This window comes from Molothrus aeneus, chromosome 4 (assembly GCF_037042795.1).
Source record: "Molothrus aeneus isolate 106 chromosome 4, BPBGC_Maene_1.0, whole genome shotgun sequence".
Taxonomy (NCBI): Eukaryota; Metazoa; Chordata; class Aves; order Passeriformes; family Icteridae; genus Molothrus; species Molothrus aeneus.
In genome coordinates this window covers 49,627,129-49,650,983 of record NC_089649.1, presented here as the reverse complement: position 1 = coordinate 49,650,983, position 23,855 = coordinate 49,627,129, and the positions used below count along the sequence as shown (strand labels likewise).

Sequence of the window (23,855 nt, the reverse complement as noted above, 5' to 3'; positions counted from 1 at the left end):
TCATGTCTTAAAAAAGTAGTTAGTTAATAAAACAAAATTACCAAAGAACCCTGCTTTGCAATTATTTTGCTAGTGCCTAGATAGCAATGAAAATTGCAAAAATATAGTCTTTCTATGGAGACTTCATAAATTATAACAAACCAAGTTTTTGCAAGTCTCCTTCAGGCTTTTGTGACAACATTAAACAGGGTAAACAATGGCAAAACCATGCATATTGAAGATATTGAAGCTGCCTTACAGCAGAAAGCCTGTGGTATCTCAATTTTATTTTTGTTCCTCTTTGCAAAAAGAGACATCGTGACAGAAGTGATCCTGTCTCTTATGAGTAATATTTTATAGTCACAAAAAGCTGACTGAGGTGTAGATATTTTCAGATGTAAGTTTATTTTAACTACAGTATTAATGCATGAGTACATATGGACAGGCAGAGGCACACAGATGAAGAAATACATAAAAACACCTACCCATATGCAATTCCTGCTACTGTACACTTCTTAAATTGCATGACATTGCATGTCAGGGTACCCGTTTTGTCAGAAAATATGTATTTGACCTAAATGAATGACAAAATCCATTATACATCAAAATTCATCAGTTAGTGACATATCTAGTACAATTCATGACTATCAATATATGAAATATTTTCACCTGTTCTGCAATTTTCACAGTTTATAGGAAAAAATCCAACAACAAAATCAATACATAACCATGGCAGATACACAGCCTTCATATCCATTTCCAAAGAAATCAATCAACTGAGATGTCAGGAAACTTAAGCTTTCCTCAGTGCACAGTAGTGTAATTAACCATCCCTCACTCTACATTTTGCTGAAGTGCAAGAAACTTCTGAAGACCAATGAATTTGCCAGTAAAACATTAAACTTTGTACAGAAAGCAATATGCTAAGAAAAGTATCTATATGCATTTCTGAGCCGAACTTTTTGACATAGAAATATCTTCTTAAACCCAAAATGTTAGTAAAAGCACAACAGTTCAGAAATGCCAAATTACAGGAAAAGGAGAAATACATTCCTTTCTACCTACTCTGCATCTTCTATTCCCCTGGCATTACAAACCCTTCTGTTCCAGAAACTGCTAGGTAGAGCATTTTAAAATTCAAAGCTGAAGTACATGAACCTGTGATATTTTAAAGTTTTGTTCTAATCTAATCTTATGAAAAAAGTTAATATATGAAGAAATGAGGTTGTGATGAACCAAAAGTTCTATGAGTCACAGGTAAACTTCAATTCATTAAATTTTACTTCTAATTAAAAAAAAAAAAAAACAACAAGAATTCTTAATTAGGAATTAACTACATTATACCTGGGACTAATAAAGCTATGTATTAGTAAAAATGTTTCTGTGGAACTATGCCTTAGTAAAATCAGCAGTAATAAGGAATCTTTCTGTGTCAGGTTTATGCAGCAAATTGTGTATTTTTTATTTTTTTTTTGTGTGTGTGGGCACAATGGGAAAGTGGGAATTGCAGCTTAAAAATGTCAACCTTTTTTCCCAACACCAAAGTTTTGTCTTTCTTAAAACCTAAAGATCTCTTGGGGCAAATCTCTTCATTACATGTGCAACCCTCATGTACTTCAAAGAAGAAATCTGCTCTTTTTAGTAGAGTCCTTTGGTCTCCATACAAAAATCTGCTCAAATTAAGAACCTGCTGAAAAAATGAAAGTGGAGATCCCAAGAAGCCTGACTAGCTTTTGATGGTGAAGGAGAATTTGATGAGAATCCTAAGAAATGAAGACAAAAACTACTGAAGTCAAAAGGCAAGAATGTGTCTCGGAATGTGAATAATAAACTAGCTGCAAAGATAGCAAAAACAGACAGTGTAAAGTGAAAGAGAAGGAAAGCGCAGATTCAACAAAGACTCTTCCCCACTAGAGGAGCTTGTACTCCCCTTCAAAGCCAGCAAAAGAACAAAATTTTCTGCACACACATATTAAACCCAACAGGCAAAAGCTCTGTACTCCTCTATGTAGACCAGTCATAGAACATGCTAACCTTCAAGCAGTTTTTCCAAATGACATATATTAGTCCCTAGGACTGCTTTACTATATGGCTAAATCTGAGCTATTGGTTATGGAAAGCTAGAGACAACTTTAACATGCCCATGCAATAAAGTAAAAAATTCCTAACTTCTAGGTTAGGAAATGCAAGAACTTGCATACTTGTGTTCATAATACGATTCAATTAAATGAGCATGTAATTTATTTTCCACAGTAAGAGCTGCTCACCACCAGTGTTCCAGAAAGTTCGGCATGTTTTTAAAGCCAGACTGCAAATACAACTGACTGAAAGAGCAAATATCATGTGTAGTTCTTCTTGAAGCACACCCTCTGCCCCAGGCACACTTGCACTAAGTCATACTTCTCAATTATGAACATATAACAAGTGATGTCTTGTGAAAAGTCAAACTGATTTTACAGTATTAAATGAGAACTCCAAAGCACAAAGAATTAAGCCCAAATTTCCAGGGTTTAATTCAGCCCCTATTCCATTCACGGCTTCCAGTCTTTAGTGGCAAGAAAAGAGGACATGTATAGAACTGATTCAACCCTAAGATACCCACTGTCACTGCTGAGGAATGCAGAGAATGTGAAAAAAAATTGACATACTGAAAACACACATTATCATAAATGTATATACTGAGACTAAATTTTGTGCCACAGACAGCCTTAATGCCCAAAATTCCTTTGATTTTGTAACTTTATTGATACACTTCAATCTTCTGTGATTACCACATGCACATTGATACAGAGATTGTTCATGTAATACTGGTTTTAATTCACTGATACTGCAAAGTATTTTTAAAAGTATCTGACAAAACAAAGAGAATAGAAATAAGCAAATACTAAGTCAAGAGTATATTTTTTTAAATAAATCCTCACATAAATAATTTCAATACAGAGTTAGAATCAGTAATTCTTTTATCTACCTGTCCAAGTTCTTCATTGAGATTGGAAGTACGAGCCATTGCAGCAGTGTCTGTAGGTTCATAGTGCATGTCTATGTCCTAGAGATAAAAAAAAAGTACATATATTTAAAAATCAGTCTTTCAGAACTTTTCACAAGAAGTCTAGCACATAAATAGAACAGTTAAGTGTAGAAGAAAAGACCACACATGAATAGATCTATCTAAGATTGTTTCAACATGAGAAGCCACAGACACTATCAGATCATTTCCAAGAGTCCCCAGTAGAAGTAAGATTTTCTCATGGGTGATTTTGCTCAGATTATTTCTAGTGATCAGTATATTGAAAAACAGGTGACCCACACATTTAAAATGACATTAGCAACATGCAGAAATGACTCATAGGGAGAAGTCAGTATTACCTACTTCTATTTTATGCACAACCAGTCATTTCTAAATAGCAAGATAAATATATCTTGAGATAAAAACATGAAGATAAATTTGAGAGTACACAATAAATGTAGGATACAATTCATATGGTGTGAGTTCTTTTCCTCTTACTTGTTAAATAAACATCAGAGTTTGTTTTCAAATACAGTAAAAGATTAAAACATTGTCAAACATGGTAATGTAGTCCAACAGATTGCAGATGACCAACTTCTCCATACAAATAGAATCTACACACAAAGAGAAATATTACTTAACATAAATGTCCAGAGTCCCAGATTAGGATAAATAAAAGGCAACTAATCCCTTATAATGAGAAACTGGAGCAAGAAAGGAAGTTAAAACAGCCTTTCTGATTTCTTGTATAAACAGTGGTAATCTACACATTCAAGATGGGTCTTTGTTGAATATTTATTTTAAAATACAGAAAATTAAGGAAGAATTTCACTGCATTATCCAATTTGTGAACATTTTGTTTTACAGCCCAAAAAAAAACCCTCAAGAAATCGAAACTAGCTGACTGCTTACAAAAGTATTTAACTTTTAAAATAAAGCATATGTTTCACCTGCTACTTCACATGCATTCTTATCTATATCTCCATAACATATCTTACACATACAAATCTATTTCACACATTTGATCAAGGAATCAGATTAAAGTGTTCAGAGTGCTATGATAAATTTACATTCGGAAAGAAATGGAAAAATTGAAGGCATGTTTACATGGCTTTAAGGAAAACAGCTCACACCCAGAAGGGTGTGAGTAAACCCTTCATTTTCCCCACTAATTCATTAAGAAAAAAAAAATATGTCAAAATGATTTTTATATATTTCATAAGGGATAATACTAGCAAACACTGACACTGCCTTTGTACAATGACCCCACTCCATTAAACTAGAGTTGTGCTCAAAAAAAAACCAAACCAAAACCCAAATGCCAAAGCAAAATGTCAAACTCTCCAGCACTGCAAAACACATTCTTCTGATCATTCTGAATGAAACTGATACCTGAATACCAATAATGAGAAAGTAAAATGCAAAAAAATACTGTCAAAAGACTGAAATGTTATAGTTCATGGCTTAAACATTGATGTGAAAAGCTGCATCACCAAAGCCCACCTTGAATGGGCCCCATGAAACCTTGGACTGTGAGTTAGTAAGAGAACTTGAGATAAGATAAAAGGACACTTTTGTTCAATCATCTCAGCTCTGGGAAGAAACAGATAAGGCTGGGAGAGCATCCACTGGAGAGCCAAGCCCAGCAGCTGTCCCGAAAATCATCCCTCCCTAGCTTTGGGCTGGGGGAGGCCACAGTTCCCAATTCTTATCTCCTGCTGCCAGGTTTGCACAGAGTCCCCGCCCACCAAGGGTGGAGGAGGAGGACGAGGAGGGCCTTGGGTGTGCGGTGCAACCTCTGGTCAGACCCAGTGAACACCCATCCTCCATCCCACAAACTGGCTCAGCTGTGAAACAACCCCCCACCACCCCAGGAAAGCCACATCCACAGGACATTCATGTGAGGAGCAAGCCAGGGGGTGTCACAATCATCAAAGACCCCCCAAGTGCTCCCCAGACTCATTCCTGAAGCCATGCCTCAGAGCACTGCACATGATGCAAAATGATGCAACCGATCCAGAGTCTTCCCAGAGACAGTGTCAAACTTGCCCTGGACATTTCCATATGGCCCAAATCAGGCTGGTTAATTAAATTTTGAATTCTATGCCTTTCAGAGGGGACACTCACCATCAAGAAGACCAGATGGAGAGGACCAATGACACATCGTTGGGACCCACAGAGGGATGATATATTTCTACCTAATCTGATATATTTCTATTTAATCTCTCTCACTCTTACTATTCCCCCATCCTCTTTTTCTATTTCCTTCTTTCTAATTTACTGTTAAATAAAATGTATCAATTCTTTGGTATCAACATTTAAACTCGTTTGGCTTTATTCATGTTTTGGGGAACATCTGAACCTTAAGTTTCTCTCTGCAATCCACATAAGGCTCAGTTTGCTCCTTTACAATACTGAGTGGATCACAACAAACATGCTCCAAAAATCAATCCGGTGCAGCTATAAGTGCACTAAAAGAAATTATCTCCTCAGATTCCACTAATAATAAATAAACAGCATTTAGAAAAGGTCTGAAAAAAAAAGTATACATAAACAAGCAATCCATCATTTCACTTACTTGTGAACCACTTGATTTTAGAAATCAATATTACAAAAATAATATTTACCCAATTTATGAAATATGCCTGGATAAATTTAACGACTTCAAGTGTAACCAACAAGCTGATTGGAATAAGATTATTGAAGAGAATGATAAAAGTCAAGAAATTCAATCCAAAGTTGCTTGCTCCACCATCTGCCAAAAAACAAAATAATCAAATAAATATTTGAGACTGTAGTTAGAAGTATATATATGTACTGTATTCAAAATATTGCATGAACAGCTGATTTTTCTTAAAATGTTCTAAGAAGTATCTTTGGAATTAATTACAGTATCACTTGCCTATGGACAAGACCTTCCTCAGAGTTAAGGATCTCAGTTATAATATCAGAGTTCAAATTCAGCAATCTTTGCATTCATCTCCAATTTCTGAAGAGCAAACTTACCAGCCATCCCCTCTATTTCTACATTTTAAGATCAAAATCTGGGAATATCTATATAAGCAACCAAGTTCTAAACTCAAAATATTATAGTTTAACATTTTGAAAGGGGAAATACATAGTGGAATGAATTTTTTCTCCATTCACCTTAACACAATCATATAGTCTCCCTCAACAGAGCAAAATGTTTTGGAAGAGGTAAATTCACACCCCATGAAAGGGAGATATGAAATCAGAGAGTTTAATGAAAGTTCTAAACAACTGGAAATGTGAATATTAAAATATAAAACAAGTAGTTTTATACTCCTTTTTCCTTTCAAGTTTTAAGTTTTTCTTACAAAGATAACTCTAGCAGTAGCACCTCTGAGAGGATGAGAATGGGAAAGTCTGCTGTGCAGCACAGCAAATGGGCAAAAGATGAAGCCTGCCTAGCTCTATTTAAGGTATCTCAAAGAAAATTGGCCTCAGATAGGTTTCCACTGTCTGTCCAACAAGGATTTGGTTGTTACTGTAAGATCCAAGAAAGAAGGTTTTGGAGACTTTCATCAATATCAATTCCTGCATCAAATGATGTACTTGCCTAAAAGATCAGGGAGCTAAAAAATTAAATAACTAAGGGGAAAGGGGGATAAAATGCACTTACAAATAAATTATAATGCTTCTTACATATCTGGTATCAGAACAACTATATGCTGAATACAGCCTTAAAGGACATACCATACAAAACCCAAAACAATTTCATTTAATCATGGGACATACATCAGAAAAGAAACTGACATGGATACTCAATTTAGAACACACACACAAAATATCAATGGCCACTATTTCGTGTTTCTTTTTTCAGGAATAACAACTTATGAACTGCTTCACTACTGTGCTAACCACATATAAGCCACCATATTCTTAAAACTTTTATATTTCCCAGAAAAAAAAAAAGCACAGATGAAGCGCATCTGATGTCCTTCTTTGATATTACCTAAAATTGCCAACCAGTTCACTTTTTCTTACCTCACTAGGAAAACACAAAAGTTAAGTTTCTTAATTAATGAAAAATAAAGTTTCTTTCTCAGCATCCAAAAGAAGGAAAGCAAAGTTCATCATAAATGCAGACACAGAAACTTTAGGAATACCTTCAAATCAGAACTTCAATATTTTTCTTTAAGAACTTACCAAAACCCCAAAAAACCCCTCTTTGTCAACTACATTCAGAAGCCTTGTACTCAGGAGCTTTGTTTTAGTTCTGGTTCTGCCTAAGTAAAAAGGGTCCTAAGAAATTCTGAAAACATGAATAATTGACTGCAAAGTATATTCATGAAAACTTCTTTTAAATCCTGTTTCCTCACAGAGGGTCAGACTCTGTCAGTATGTTCCATGCTGCTGTGAAGGCCTGTGCAAGACCACACTGCCCTACATCCACCTTACCTACAGCTGCCCAGTATAATATGTTAAAAGAGACCTGTGGTGTCTCTTAAATCTTCTTCAGGAGGAGTCTATTAAGTTCTGATATTGATTAGTTAAAGCCCTGTCAAAATTGTAAAGACACAGCATCGCTTCCTAAGACAAATATAAAAATTCAGAAAAGTCACTGCAGTTTTAAATGTAATCTATTAGTAACAGCTCAAAGAGGCTTCAGACTGATGTCTAGGAAGCTGACTGTTTATGCCAGTGGAATGCTGATGCAGACCTCGCTGAGCTGCAGAGATGGAATGCCTGAAAAAAGTAGAGACAAACAAATCACCTTGCCCTTCCTGAATTTTGGCAAGAGCTCAGATGGCACAGCAAGGCAAATTTTATACTTGCTATGATATACCTAGCCTAAGGACTTTAGTCAAAAAATAAAGAAGAGAGATTGACAAAAAAAACACACTGTGCAAGGTAATTATCCTCATTTCCAAATATGAAAGGCAACAAAATACTAAAATATTAATATAATATTTTAGATCTTACAATTTAGATCAAGGTACCAGTCTCTTCCAGTATGCCTTCGGTTCCATATAGCTGAACCAATAGAGCAGATCAAAGACATGGCAATAAGGATGCAGAACAAAATCAAAATCTGAATATTTGTAATTCGTTCCACATTAGACATTTTAAGAGGTGGACTTGTTGAATTCTGCAAAAGACAAAAACCAACAGTGGTTATTAAATATTAGATGAGGTAACATGGCTCTTGCTTTTCAAGTTACTGTATCCTTTTCTAAATAGTCTCCCAAATACATCATCACCAAAAGTGCTCTAACTCTTTTACTTAAAAAAACCCCAAAACCAGCAGCTTATAAATCTATAAATTGAGGCTTTAGAATTGTGACACAAGAAGTTTAAAAAATGACACAAAACACTGGTAACACCAATAGTTAACAGTAAACATTAAAAATGAGTGTGAATACACCTTGTCAGTGCAACAGAAGACAGCTGCCAATACAGACACTCTTTTTCAGGTAACTGTTTTACAAATTAGAAAAGCAATAAATAATGCATGAATGACCAATGTGAAGTCATTTTTTCTCAACAGTTGCATCTCAATTGTGATACTTCAAAACAAATTAAGCAAAGTAATTTCAGTCTCTCCCCTCCTCATTTTGTTTTCTCTGACAAGAATGATTATCTTTGTACTGGAAAGAAAGCCCCACAACAGGACAGTTTTAGGAACAGTCAAAAGTAAAAATGACAAACTGTGATAACAGAACTTGCTAATAAAGAGTTTTCAAAGCACGTGTTACTAGATAAAATCAATGAATATGCTTACAAGTGGAAAAACTACTTTGGGACTAAGTGACTAAAACAACAAGAAATTGCATTATTTTTCTTGCTTTTAATTGATATGAAAGATGCTCTATTACTGACATTTCAGTACTGTATTGAACCAAGCCATGTTTCTGTACCACAGAATGGTAAATTAAGGTAATAAAACAGACAGGTTGGACAAAATCCAAGGGACAAACCTGCATAAGTTTTGTGTCATGTCCAGTGTAGACAACTATCCCATGAACCCACTGAGTATTTCTCAACTGAGCTCCTCGTAGCAGAATCTGATCAGATCCCAATGGAACAGTACTAGAAGTAAGAAGTTTTACATTTTAACACTAAACCAGTCAATGTCAATGATTAAATGTAATCAACATTTGTTAAAACTAATTTCTCAAAATTTACATGATTATTGTTAATAGTTTAGGAATCTAATTTTCAGTTAACTTTTTCGGAGGTTTGACAGAGAAAACTTGAGAGATAAAAAACCAGGCCAGAAATCGAAGGTTTCAAAAATATTACTTACCACCTAATTTTTATTATGGACTACTAATTTTGATATGGTACTACTAACCAAGCATACTGCAAGTAAAAATATCTAATTCTCCTCTGATTTATGATTATCAATTTTTTTCCTAAATGATCTCTTAAAAATTGATTTTCAAAGCAATTTTCAAATGAAATAATTTTGTGAACTCTTAACTTAGTCTATTCTTCTAATGAAATAACCATCCTTTATGAACACAGTTATTTAACATTCACAATAATATTTCATGTGCCTTCTTTTAACTGCAAAATCAGGTATATTTTGTTCTGTTATTCTTTTAAAACTATGTATAGCTAAGGAGCAACACACCCTCAAAAGACATAGTAAACATTTAGTTGTTTTAAATTCAGACAGTGTCTTTATATATATAATGTATGTCAAGTTTTTCTTAAAATACAAACATTTTAGATAATTATTACTCTTTTCCATGGATAAACATGCCCTGTTCTGGTACTTTTCTTTCTATAAATAACAGCTGGCAGTTCACACTTGTCAAAAGGGCTCTAGTGTTTGGAATTCTTACCTGACACAGTTACTATCTCTACTTGTTTGAAAGCAATGCATTATTAAGATCACAAATTAACTGATTAAGGACAGCAGCTGTATCTCTGATATACAAAATATAAAGCATCTGAAAAAGTCATTATATTAGTAACATTTTGGGTAGCTCAAAGAGTATAGTCAGAGTATGGAAAGCCCAGATCTGTCAGGTGTCATGTGACAAATACTCAACATTGATGACAAATACATCACACTCTGCTCTAATAAAGTGATGGCTTGACAGAGATCTCAAGTGTCTTATTTCCCAGCCTCAGCCTTCTTAAAACTGATTCAATACACCTCATTTCTCTTGCATTTTACATAACTACTGACTGTCACCAACATGCCTGGATTGGATTCAGTAAAGGATGTTTTCAGTGGGAGAAGGTGATTTTAGAATGCTTTTGTGGCAGAGGGAATATTAAGAATAGTAATTTCTGAGACACATGTGAAAATTTACAAAACGTTTTTGTAAACAAGTATACTGCACTCTTACCCAAAATTTTAAGAATATATTCAGGAAAACATATACTTTAGGCCTGGATAACCAGAATTTGACCTTGTTTTGCACAATCCCCTCACCACTCACCAAGCCACTGTCCCGCCATAGGTTCATATAAACCAGGCTACAGAACTTTTCTCCTTTCTCTAGCTAATTGTCTTCATGGACTAAAACCAAGCTGACATGCATCTGTAAACTCATAAAAAAGAGCTGCACACTTTGGTGATAAGGGTTAGTTCACTCAAAGGCTGAGGATAGCCAGAAACCTTTTGCCTCTTCTAGTTCACAGATTTAGCCAAAAGGCAAAATACCTGTAATGGTCTCCTGTCTCCTTGAGTACTGGATATCCAAAAGAAAAGAAAGAAAACCTTTTTTTTTTTTGAGTTCCTCTCCCATAAAGGGCAAAAGAAAAGACTGAAAAGGTCAACAAGATAAAACATTTATGGCACTCCAGTGGACTTATATTACATGAAAGAAGAGGGAGACATATTTTCAGTATCCTCTAACTCTATTGTTTTTGCCAATATGTTAAGATGGAAATGAATAAAATGTAAATCACAGCTGCTGGACCTACATAATGTGGTAGGAAGGTCTAAAGATCTGGACAAATAAATATCAATTAGATGAATTTGCACTCCCTCTGTAACAGGCAGAAAAGGAACAGATCCCTGACTTTTCAGGTTGAAGTAAGACCAAGATCCAAAAAGAGTCACTTACCTGTAATTCTTTTTCACTGAAGGTAAATATTATATTAGAGCCACACTTTTGCAAGTATCCTACTGCACAGGAACTATAGGCAAAATATTCCAAAACATAATTTCTCAAATGAAAAATTCTTGACCAGCAGATGGCAGCCTCTTACACATTCTTGAGGCATAACAGCCATCAGCACATTCAATATTGATTTTTTAAATCAAATTTTAAAAATTAAATTATTAGTTTAAAAAGGAAAGTATGTTTTTACTTCTAGCCAGGGAGGAAGAATTAATGTGTGGATCTGTTATAACTATTACCTTCAGAGAAGAATTACAGGTAAATGTTTTTCTCTTCTTAATGACAAGTACAGTGGAATTATAATAGATCCACACTCTTGCGACTGAAAAATCCCTGAATGCATCTGTAAGAAATCAGTAAATAAAAAATGGAATATTAAGGGGAAAAAAAGGAGATATTTAGTAATTAGTATTATATATATCAGTCTAAAACTACAAACATGAACAATACTGGATATAGAGAAATAAATACCTACCAAATAAATAAGGAACACTGTAAATTTTTGGGAATGAAGGATCCAGCAATTTTGGATCTAGCAATAAATCTTCTGTGAATTCACAGAGGACCCTGACTATCAGTATTTGGTCAGCATTTCAGTATTTTAAGAATTTTTTAAGCAGTTGTACAATCATGTGTGCTGTAAGTGCATATTTTCTATTTTTAAAGGAACATACTTTCAGTAAACTGAGGTATTAAACATTTTTCAGCTACCAAATTAGAAGAATTTCAGGTGTATAGCAGTGGGCTCTGTTCCACTCCACACTTACACAAACAGAAGAACAATTAAAAAAATAAAAAAGATAAATTATTTCTATTCAGCTCCTGTAACAAATGACATACCTAAGAAGTGAGTTACTAGGCACATATTCCAGAACTGCCAGAATCTGATTAGCAGTCTCTCCTATTATTAATACTTAATGCTTTCTGAAGGACATCTAGTAAAACAACTCAAGTTGTAGACATTAGAAGGTTTTATGCTTCTAGTTTTTCAAAAGAGTAAAGTTTAGCAGACAATACTTAAAAGAAGATCTACTATTCCTATTTTTACTTCAGTAGTTTAAGAACACATAGCTGTCTACTCTTAAACTGAATCTCCTGAGGTCTTCTCCCTTGTATTTACGTACCCATGCCCATCCAGTCTGATGTTTCCCACAAAGTCATAGAGATGTCGGTTTGGACTCTCACACTCAATTCTGCCAGAGAGTTGCATCAAGCTTTCTGTGTCCTTGATGTCTGATGTTAGTGGCAAACCCTGTAAACAAAATTCATTTGTCATGACATTAAAAAACACTACCCAATAACAAATCTACATATTATAAATCTAACAGCAAGACCAGAAAACAATCATCCCTATGGGAGCAAAATGGACCAGCTACACTTTGCTGTCGCAATTGGGTGCTATGGTGAAAAAGTCACCTTGGCATCTGAAAATACCACGACCAAGACAGGGTCATAATCCATCAGAGAGCTCAGCAAGAATGTCCCTGCACAGCGACAGCACCCTCAGTCAAAATCTGCGATTCCCTACCAGTCCCTGAAGGACAACACTGGCCCCATCAGCTGCTTTCTGCAGGGCTTCTGCCCCGTCATCTGCTCTCTAGAAACAAAGCCAATACCCAAACCACTTATGTTTCTACCGATTCTCCCAAAGAAAAACCCTAAAACAAAGCACAAAGAATGACTTAGAAGTAACCACTTATTCCTCCACTTTTATGATGCCAATAATCCATTGTTTTTTATTCAAACCACTAAAACTTCAGTCTTCTAGAACATCTATCAATGTAATAAAATATTTTTATAAGCATTAATAGACAGAAATAATATTACCAATATTCCCAGAAATGAAATTCCTACCTGTCGAATTTTTAAGTTAGTCTCACCATCTAAGTTAGATGTTTCAATGTAGCACATGGCTTGTGGTTCACTATTAAGAGAAAAAAAGTCCTGAATTCAAAATTATAACAGGGGGCAGAATCCATTAACTTCCTGTAATCTTGTAATACTTATTTATGCAAACAGGTTTGTCTTATCAAATCTTCAAAACCAGAATAATTTACAGCCAAAGCTATAAAAACTACAGTACTTTACATTTTCAGAGAAGTTTGCCAAAGCCCATTTTCTTAAAGGAAACAATGATAAAATCACTGTACACAGCAATGTTCTGGATTTACACATGAGATTATGATATGGCACAGTGCAGTGCATTTGTAGTGCTTACTAGAGCAGGCAGCAGGAGCTTAAGACAGAAACAAGACAGAAAGACAGCTTTGATTCTGAAAAGGATCAAAAAATCATAAAACCACTGTAACACTTAAAAGAAAAAAGATTTACTCTCTACACCACTTTAATGCTTCTAGTGTTTTCGTTCATTCTAACATGAAATTCAAGCATCAATTTTTTTTAAAATTTCTTTTATTAATGGAAAAGTGGCTACACATAAGTGACTTAATTTTAAATTATTTGGATATGTTAAAGATAATGTTAAGTAGGTTATTTTAACACAATTTTGTACAGTACAAGCATTAAAATGTCAAAAATCATAATAAGGTACGTTCAGGCTACTGTTTTATTCTTGGCAAACTTCTCTAAAAATATAAACAACTTTTATTTAGCCTGCTTGGATGGAACCACCTGTGTAAGACATTTTCACAATTCTAACATTTTCATTAGTTAAGAATAAAAACCAAACAGTATTTTTGTAAAGCACTTTTAAAACAAACTAAGGCAGCAAAGACATTTCAAGTGAGACACATGCTTAATTGCAAGAACTGCAGCAGATTACAGTGACCTCCAAAGTAAGTTACTGTTAGATCAAGGCAGGCCCATTGATTGGTTAGGGGAAAAAAAAAGTATGGTAAGAGTGCAGACAATAGCATAAAGCTGACATGTCTAAGAAACATGCATTTTGTCACAGTACACAAGAACAATGCTGCTTTTGCAACCACATGCAGCAGAGATTGTGCAACATCCAAGTTTGTGCAGAGGGTCCTCCAGTCCTACCAACGTTAAACCATATTCTTTGCTGAAAACAGCAAGTTGGTAGCAACATGTATATATATTCCTCTTAAACATATATTTAACCTGGCATTTTACTGTGTTTATTCAATGACAACTTGTCTGATAAAATTCCATGGGGGTAATGTAAAAACCAAGAGGAGTGAAACAATTTTAACTTCTTGAAGTGTTATTGCATATTTTCACTTTAATGATCTATATTTGATAAAAGAACCCTTTCTAATTTTATAAATATGTAGGTTTTATTGGAGAAAGGTGAATAGCAAAGCAAAGATTATCAACATGGCAGTGTTATTCATATTTGGTATATGAGGACCCACATACACATATCCTGTGCAACTACTTTATTCTAACCTTGATGACAGACTGATGAGATCAGCTGGGAGATGTTCCCCATTGGTCACTTTCACTACTTCCCCTACTGCCACCTACACATCCCAGTTTGAAATGATTAGAACAGAAAAATAAGTGACAGGGGAAAAAAAACCAACAACAAAACAAAACAAATGAACAAAGACAAAAAGACAGAGTTTGAAATTATTATTCAAACAATACATGTTAATTAAAATGTCTGATGACAATTTTTTCAAAATCTATTTTAATCAGGTCAGAAAGAAAAGAGCTAGAACACTTTCATTTTTACTCAAGTGGTTTGTTTTACTGTAAGGCACAAACTTTAAGCTGCAGAACACACTGACATTGTATGTAAACATAAAAAAGTGTTATGCTTATTTCTCAACTCACCAAGTTTCCAGCCACTCCATACATCAATTAAGAAAATAAAAGCCACAACAAGCAATTTTTCACCAGCTTTTCTGAAAAGCCAGGTAACAAGTATCTTTTCTATGTAGACATGCTGAAAATTATTTTTTATTTTTTTCCAGTTTTGCAAATTTCAGTGTACACTGAACTAGCAAGAACCATACAGATTTAAATCTCAGAGGTTTATGTCCTTCACTGTAAGAGATTATAGTTTCCTAAAATAATTAAGATCCTCTTTTTATCCAGAAACTGCTATTGCTGGTAAAAAAAAATCCAGTATTATTAGTTTGAATTAAAACCAGGCCCACAGACTCATATTGCTTTTGGAACCTAAAATGTAGCTGGGCATCAATAAAGACCTGAAAGCAAAATTGATGAGAGTCTTCCAGAAGAAACATGGCCACATGGAGATGAGAGATGGAGGAGAGCATGTGCCAGTATGCAGGCAGAATTAGAGGTCATGCAGTAGTACAGGGCTCTGTCCTGGAAACAAGGCTGGAACAGGATCCTAGTAATTTAACTAGGGAAGATGTTTTAGCTGGAAGAAATGCCTGAACTGGGCCTAGAAAAGCAATTGTGATTCAAAAAGTCCCCACTGCAAACTGGATGCTGGAAGAAAAGCTGACAGGAAAATTCAATATGAGTAATAGTTGGACACACATAGTTGGATACACACAGTGTGTTCTAATAAGGGCACTAAAGAGGGGTTAAACAAAGTGGAAACAGTCTTGACCAAGTCCAGTAGCAGCTAACTATTACTTTCACTGTCAACTCATGATACAAGATTCCTTTAGGGATACAGGGATTGCAAAGTAGGCTTTTCAGGCAGTTGGTATTTTCCTGCGTGTAAACCACAACTGTGATGCAATGTCCTCCAAATCTGAAAGGGCAAAACTGTGAAGACATCTAGGAATAGACTCAAATTTAAGGGATTACTCAGGAAGATTATGAAGAAGCTGCTCTGAGAGGATGTAATCTCTTCCACCTGCAAGACACTATGGTTAGCATGACAGAAGCTATTATCAGGCCAATAGAGAAAGTGTCCTTGCTGCTTGGTGAATTGCCTGCAAAGTTCTTGCTGGAGAAGGAAAGATCTTGGTGGAGAGTTTGTAAATGCTTCTCAATGTACAGAAGTAAAAGGTTTACAGAGGACACTCAACACAAGCTAAGTTATGAATAACACTTGTACTGAAGACAGACTATGAGGGAAATTTACAGTATTTCCTGGGATCTACTTTACACTTGATAATAATTTATTGGAAGTGTTTTGGAAACTGCTGCACTTAATTTTGTGATATAATGGAAGACAGAGAAACAATGTACTACTCTATATCACAGTCTGTCAACAGAAATGCATAAGATCCTAACTTTATTTATTTTAGGCATAAGTAGATTAATTAACTTCAGTGGGGTCATAGAGGGTTCATACCTAAATCATATTCATACACATAACACTTCTGCTTGTGCCAGAAAAAAAAATAAATTACAATACATTCACATTTAGGTAAAATCTATTAAAAAGGATTCTTAGAATATGTTGTCTGTTGACCTGATCAAATAGATGTTGAAAAACGCGCATCTCCCACTTAAGATGTGGATTTCTTAAATAAAACTGTCCAAGGAAATGATGATAAACAATCTCTGATTGTCCATGTAAAAAGGGTCACAGCATGACATGCTAAAAATTAAGTCTTGCTTTCAACTGATGAAATTATTCATAATATACATATTAGATAATAAAATGAGTGTTCAGATAAGTACTAATTTAATGATTCACATATCATGTTCACTTTTTTCCGTGATTCAATTATCAAACTGGAGACTATATAATTTAGAAACCATTTCTGTTCCCTGCAATACATCAATTTCAATTTACTTATGGGATGAAATTTGTTGGGTACATATCAAAAAGTCAACATGGCTAAATATGGCAGTTGAGGTCCAATTTTTAGACAGAGAACCAGCCTTTTTTGTATGATATGCAGCAACACAATTAAAATACTACATTTTTCTTAGGAGTAAATTGAATGCCTGTGTAATTTCAAAACTGCAATTGTCACAGTTAAAAAAAAACAACATTGCTTTAAATGAAAAATGACCAAATGAACACAAGACTACACTTCAGAAGAGCAGCTCTTTTGTTTATTCTTTATTTCCTTGGAGCAATCACAAATAAATAAATGCAGGGTAGAGAAACCAGCCTCTACACTATAAGTATCAGTGGGCATCTCTACCTTGATGAGAGCAGTACAGTGTCAGCAGGTATATACTCTTTGCCTTTTATTATAACTATATCTCCAACATCTACCTGAAAGAAAACTGGGAATTGGTTAATGGTCTCAAACAAAATGTATTATACCCTTGTTTTAAGCACAGTAAATATTTACCTGCTGAATTTGCTAGCAAGACTGTTAGAAACTCACACACTTAGAGAAGTTAGATTGTACAGCTGGAGTTCTGCCAAAAGTTACTGCAACTCTTTGGAAATCTAATCTTTAGTAAGCCTAATTAGCTAAATAAGCCTAATCTTTAATAGCCTTCTCTATGCATGTCTTTAATTGTGCTGGTTTTGTAAAATACTTTACTGAAAGATTGAATTTGAGTTAAAGAAGAAGTTAATCTCACCCAAGACCACAGTTTTGTTGCATCACACTATATATCCTTGCTTATTCAAAGGTATAAACCAATTTCATCTGAACCTTGCCTCCAAATTATGGTGGATCAAATTTTCTTCAAGTTTTCAGGTATGGAAACCATTAAAACGAAGTGACTAGATGATAGCATAACATTTAGTTCTTGAAAGATACCTTTAAGAGTCCCTTCCTTGTGGTACCACTGTGCATACGCCTCTAAAGTTCTCATGATTTAAGCCGATGAAGTTCAACAAATACAGGAAGTAACTAGTTTCCATACAGAAGTTCTGCCTTGGCAAACCACATTATACTAAGGAAGTGAGTAATTTTGCCTCAGCCATCATATTATTCAGATTATTCCCACTGACCTTGACCAGCTTGAACTCATGCCATCAAAACTGACTTGACTTCAAAGTACGTTTTGAGAGACAAATATCAAAAAAGAAAAAAATAAAATGCAAGAGATTATACATTTCCCATTTCAGTTATTTTTTATCATTAAAAATAACATGGAGAAATAAAACAAATATTAAATATGCATTATGCTCTAAAAGTGATCAATAAAGACACACACCTTTTCCCAGTGGACAATCTCCCATGCACCATTTCGTAGTACTAAAAGAAAAGGAAAAAAAGAAAGAATTTCCCAGTCATACAATCTAACTGCAGTACACAGGTATGTGCTATATTCTTTATGAAAAGCCATACAGACACATCTGATTTACATAATTTTTAGAGCATGCCTTGTTTCTATGAAGTCAGATCAAGCATTTCAAATACATAGCACATATTCTTGATAATAGTTTTTGTGCCATCAAATCTTATTACAAAGTCAATGAAAACATTTTACTGGGCTTGAGAATCAAATAAATCTGATATAGATTTTATGATAATGTGTTTTCCAAAATAAATCAGTAATTGGAATAAAAAGTTCTGAAGTTAAAAAGTTTTGAAATTACTGAGGGGGCGAGAGGAATATATTCAATATTCATTAGAAGTGCCAGGAGGTTCACTATATTTTATCTCTTCTGTTGTTATTGGCATATAAGAGAACTTAAGGATCACTACAGTCACCTCCTCCACAAATATCCTGAAAATGCCCCATGCTATTTAGAGTAGTATTTAGTATAGTTTTTCCCTGGTAGTAACAATTAATACTGTAACCACATTCCACTATTCTAATTTTACGTGTTACTATTATGATACAAAAACCATGTCTAGTTGCCAGTTAACTGCCAAGATTGTATTTTCAGAGAATAATAAAGGCAATGGTTTTTTAGCTCCAGTTACTGAAAATGGATGTGCAAAAAGAAAAAGAAACGTTGCTACATATCAATACTCAGATAACTTTAAGAGATTGCTCCCTTTCACTGTGTTTTCCAGCTTTCAAACCATCAGGAAGCTTCAGTTCCAATCAGGACCAAATTCTTACACAAGAGTGTGCTGACTTCAAAAAAGTGGATCAAAATCTGAGACTACACATGGCCTTTACAGTTAAGTCTTCTTGGAGGTTCTGTCCAGACTGACTCCTCTTTTTGTGTATCTCAGTATATCTGCAATCATTACTTAACCTGCTTAGTAAGTCTTCACCTTCCTTCCCCCAAGTTTATTAGTATTGATATGCTCAGGGCAATGGTAGATGGAGCAGACTCCCTTTCTGACAGTAAGCAAGACATTTTAATGACTGCCTCACCAAGCTGATCATTATACAAAATCTATTTTGACAAACCGTTTCCCTCAACTGGTAAAACCACAAATTCAGCATGCTGACTGGTTGTACCTAAGGAACCCAAGACATTTGATAATTGTGCTGCCAACTACCTATTTCCATCTCCTAGTGTCAGCAACACCACTTACAATACAGCAATACTGATGGGGCCATGGCACCAATCAGATGAAGGAACAGACAAGAATTAAAAATATACCTTGCAGCAGTCCAGACAACTACATTTCACAAACAGTTACAGTTTAATAACTGCCACTGGAGTTCTGCAGGTCTGAAATATAAGTATGTCACCAGCTGTGGCCAGGGGCTTTGTGAGAAGGGGATTCTGGCTGCAGAGGGAAGGTCCTGTCCTGCCATCGCCCCATGCCAAGGTGCATGCCCTCACTGCTTTGTGCATGCTGCCTCCTGGGTTTGCTGGGCCCTTTGATGAGCCAGTTTAATCCACTCCATGAAAGGACACTATCATTTTTTCTTTCTGGATTTGTTTCTTGCTGGTTTAACTGGTTAAAATCAGCTTAAAAACAGATGAGTCCGACTCATGAAAACATGCTGAGCCACCTGAAATCTCAAGAGTACTCTAACCCTAACCTTTGATCTGATAAGCTTTTAAGGACAGTTAACACACACTAACATTCAGTTAAATCAATTTTCTTATGAGAACAAAAAAAGAAGTGGTGTTGTTATGCACCTTTTATATAATGGTTAGAGAACTTGCACCATAAAGTCTTCTGCAGCCCTTCTCATTTGTATCTCCCATTTTTCAGCTGTTTCTTACAGCTAATTTTCAAAAGCATTTTCCATCTGCCCTACAGAAGGCTGCTTCACCAAACTACAGAAATGCAGATCTCATCCTGTCAGAATGTCTGGTGTCCTCCTGTATCACACATGTATGCAGCCTGAGGCAACAAAAAATTATCCCCAATTCAGCTTAATACATCCAAATCCTTTGCAAAAGGTTTTTTTATAGTAAACTTTTAGAAAGTTAATTACTTATGGCTGACTGAGATGCAGATCATCATTAAGGACAGAAAGTTGAATGGGGACCCATATACAGAAGCTACACATGCTCATGTCATTTCACTAACAATTCTGTGTGTTTAAAAGGCAACCAAAGGTGGAGCTGCACATACAATGTACTAGGCACATCTCTGCTTTTCAGGGGTGCAGAACTGCTGAATACACAAAAACAAAGTAAGAGAGTACCACACTGATTAACTTTTTAATTATTGCTTTGACAATGGATTGTACTTGACAATATATTTAAAAATTGGTTTGTCAGGATGCTAGGATCAATGCTGCACATATGTGATTCCTGTATGAGCTTAAGAAATGTGTTTCTCAGTGCAAGCAATATTTTATTTATCCTCATCACACATTTAACTTCCCAGACACTCTTCTGCACACATGGAACACTCAGGAATCCTAGGAACAGTTACCAAAGACCCTGATGAGAGGTAACCAAGAAGAGTCAGAAAATAGAGTAAAACAAGCCTTTTATTAAAATTTTGTAAACTGTGGACAAAAAGAAAAACTGAAAAGGCATTTTAAGATTTCACTGCAATCAAAACTGTTTGTAATCTCAAAAGCTATGAGTGGTTGATGAAAGAATTTTGGATGTCGATATTAAGTCTTCCTTTGTTTTTTATGTATTGCTAATAGGTTATCTGTTTCTCCAGGCCTCTGGAGATTTCTATTTCTGTGATTTCAGTCAATAGTTTTGTTTCCCCACCCTAATCTCTCCATATCTGCTATTGAGCTCAGTAGTTTCTACATGCTCAGTAGTTTCCTAAGCTATCTTGCCCTCCAAGCCCCCTAAATTTTACAGTAAAGATTTACATACAATTTAGGTAAGCTTTAAAATTTATGTTTCCAATATTAAGCAGCGCTACACAAATTTTTAAGTGATGACGACATTTCTCCCTAAAAAAACAATGGTTATTTTTATTATATATTTAAAAGGATTCCATGTAAGATTTTTCTCTTTATGGTATTTTTCATATTTTCTGGAATCAAATTCACATGACACTCATTCCTTCTCCTGTTTATAAAAATGGGACTGATTCCATCAAGACAGGTCTACCTCAGAACAAGTAACATGAAAAGCTAAAGAGCAGCAAAGCAGGAACCTAAATTCTGACATACTACCTGACAAGCATGTTTAGGATGTACTAATATCTCCCTCACTTTCTGAGATAAAATAATCCCAATTTTATACCACTTTTCTTTATCAAAATCTATTAAAAAAACGACATGCCAATATTTTGCTTAGGGTACACTAGCTAAGTATCTCATAATTTCTAATCAAACTGGTACATTGATTTAATAAAAAAACCCCGACAAATCAAACCCAAAATAACTCCATTAGTGTTTATCCACAGTTTTGAAGCAGCATAGAAAGACAATTCTATTTTTTTGACGCTTCCTTTCTATTGCTGGCTGAAAAAAAATTATAATTAAAAGTCTGCATTTCTGAGTACAAATATAATGTAGGTCCATTAAATATACAGGTGATTACAATCCTCTAACAGTGACAGCATCACCTGTGCTAAATGAATAAATGCTCAAGTTTCTTAGGAACCTCACAACCTTAATCTAGAACATATTCTATTTTGTAGGGATATCATCACTGCAAATTATTAGTTCAACTGTTTACCTTAGAAATTTTGAAGTACTCTGCACATGTGATTTCCCACTCAGTTATGTCAGCAGTTTGGGTTGTATTACTACCATGTGCAAAAATTCAACAACCCCCCTAAAAAAGGTTAAAAAAATTTCTTACCTTGAGTTTGTTTCTTGTTCACCGCATTATCAGCTTTATGTCTTTTCTAAATTAAAAAATGCAGTGGTTAAAGACTTTTGTTGATAAGATAAAGCTTTCATACTTCTAATAAAAAACCCATCTATTAGCCCCTCCTACTCATCTATTCACTAAACTGTCGGGTTCGGCTGTCTGTCTCTGCCCCGACACGAGTAGTGTGGTTCTTGGGTGGCACGCGTTTTAAAGGATGAGTCTGGACTCTTCAGCTTTTCGGTCTTCAGGTTGTTTATTATTTCTTATCTACAAAATTTTCTGTCTGCTCAACAGAGGTCTGATCTGCAAGCAGTCACAGGCACTCTCTGACCACCCACGGGGCGGTCATGTCTTTTTATACTAATATCTACGTACACAATATTTACCTTTATTTCCCAATGCTTTTCACCCATGTTGGCAAGTGCACCTTCACCATAAACCAATCCCCAAATGCCAACATCACCACAGGAGATGGAGGACAAGAAGAAGGAAGAAGAAGGACAAGACACGCCCTGATCCCTCCATCTTGTCTCCATAACCCCCCTGTACCCAAAAAACCTTAAAATCTATATTTCACTTTCTAAATGTGTCTATTTCACACCTTATACTCTAAAGCGATTCTCTTGTCCTCAAACTCTTGTTATTTCTGTGGATGGATCAAAATCAAGCCACCAGACACTCTTGGCAACATTCCAGGATTTTCGAGACCCCCAAGGGTTCTCCTGGCATCTCTGAACATCAGAAATGATGTGCTGAGATCCCACACTAAACCACATTAGTATTTAAGCAGGACTATTATTTACTTGCATAGTTATGCAGGAAAGTCACATCCAGTTCCAGGCTAATTGTATTGTACTAAAATATCCTTTCATGTGGGCAATCTCTATCTGGACAAGTTCCTTACATAAGGAACTGGTGCATTTCAAAGCTGTAACTTTGCCCTCTCCTGGAACTGGGAGATGACTCTACCACAACAAAGATCCTGGAACAATTCTTCATGTGAGGGTCTCATACAGACATCTGAAGTCAGGCAATGACTGTGTAAACATAATGACTCCACTTCTACAAAGCTGCCTGCAGACTTCAACAACAGTAACAGACAAACAAACAAAAAATCAACGGCACACCCCCCAAAGAGGCAATGATGCCCCTCAGTTTTAATATAGCTGTGAGACATCTTTTGACAGTAATCTTTTGATACAGCTACTAACAGCCAGCATTTTCAAGGTGTGACCAAACTCAGACACAAAAAGCTTAGCAGATTACTAGTTTAAACACACTATTTAGGATTCATGAACTCAAGTTTTTCCTGAGCAGGAACACATTTCATAAAATTAATTTAAGTAGAATTAACTGGTTTAGGTACACTTTTTAAACAGATGTTCAGAATTCATGCCTTTGTGATACAAACAAAATCCGAAGCAATCTTGTAAAATGGAAGAAAAATAGGTCAAGATACTTGAGTGATTTATTGCCAATAAAATGTTGATTTGACTCTGAGCTAGCAGCTCTTAAAAGGTCACCTTGTAACTTTGCAAAATTGAAATATTATTTTTCCTAGATTTTCATAGATAACCAGCAGATTCTCCTTTCAAAAAGATGGTTGACTGTACAGATAAATAACCTTTGATCAAAGGGAAAGCCTAACTTGACCATAGCAGATGTCTATTTGCCCACAGGGTGAATCTCCTGCATTTTGAAAAGGTGAATATCCGGGGCTTTCTGAGGTGTGGCAGGTGAAAATTATTGGAACCAGCTGACAATCTAACACTGCATGTCACAAATCCTGCTAGCACCTTTGAAGCATATATGGAAAACACATGCTGTGTATGAA

The 23,855-nt window shown here is 35.3% G+C and overlaps 1 protein-coding gene across 2 annotated transcripts in view; it reads right to left on the bottom strand.

The window, feature by feature from the left end:
* ATP8A1 (ATPase phospholipid transporting 8A1) overlaps positions 1-23,855 on the bottom strand; it is a 101,768-nt gene that overhangs the window by 65,904 nt on the left and 12,009 nt on the right. Inside the window, exons 5-14 of one of the 2 annotated variants that reach the window (XM_066548474.1) lie at positions 22,010-22,055; positions 18,079-18,119; positions 17,106-17,179; positions 12,949-13,018; positions 12,219-12,346; positions 8,929-9,040; positions 7,934-8,099; positions 5,614-5,741; positions 2,948-3,025; positions 465-553 (exon numbers count right to left, since the gene is read on the bottom strand). In XM_066548474.1, the coding sequence (XP_066404571.1) occupies positions 465-553; positions 2,948-3,025; positions 5,614-5,741; positions 7,934-8,099; positions 8,929-9,040; positions 12,219-12,346; positions 12,949-13,018; positions 17,106-17,179; positions 18,079-18,119; positions 22,010-22,055 (932 nt within the window). Of the gene's footprint in view, positions 1-464; positions 554-2,947; positions 3,026-5,613; positions 5,742-7,933; positions 8,100-8,928; positions 9,041-12,218; positions 12,347-12,948; positions 13,019-14,463; positions 14,538-17,105; positions 17,180-18,078; positions 18,120-22,009; positions 22,056-23,855 lie in introns of both variants that reach the window. The other variant, XM_066548473.1, reaches the window with a different exon arrangement.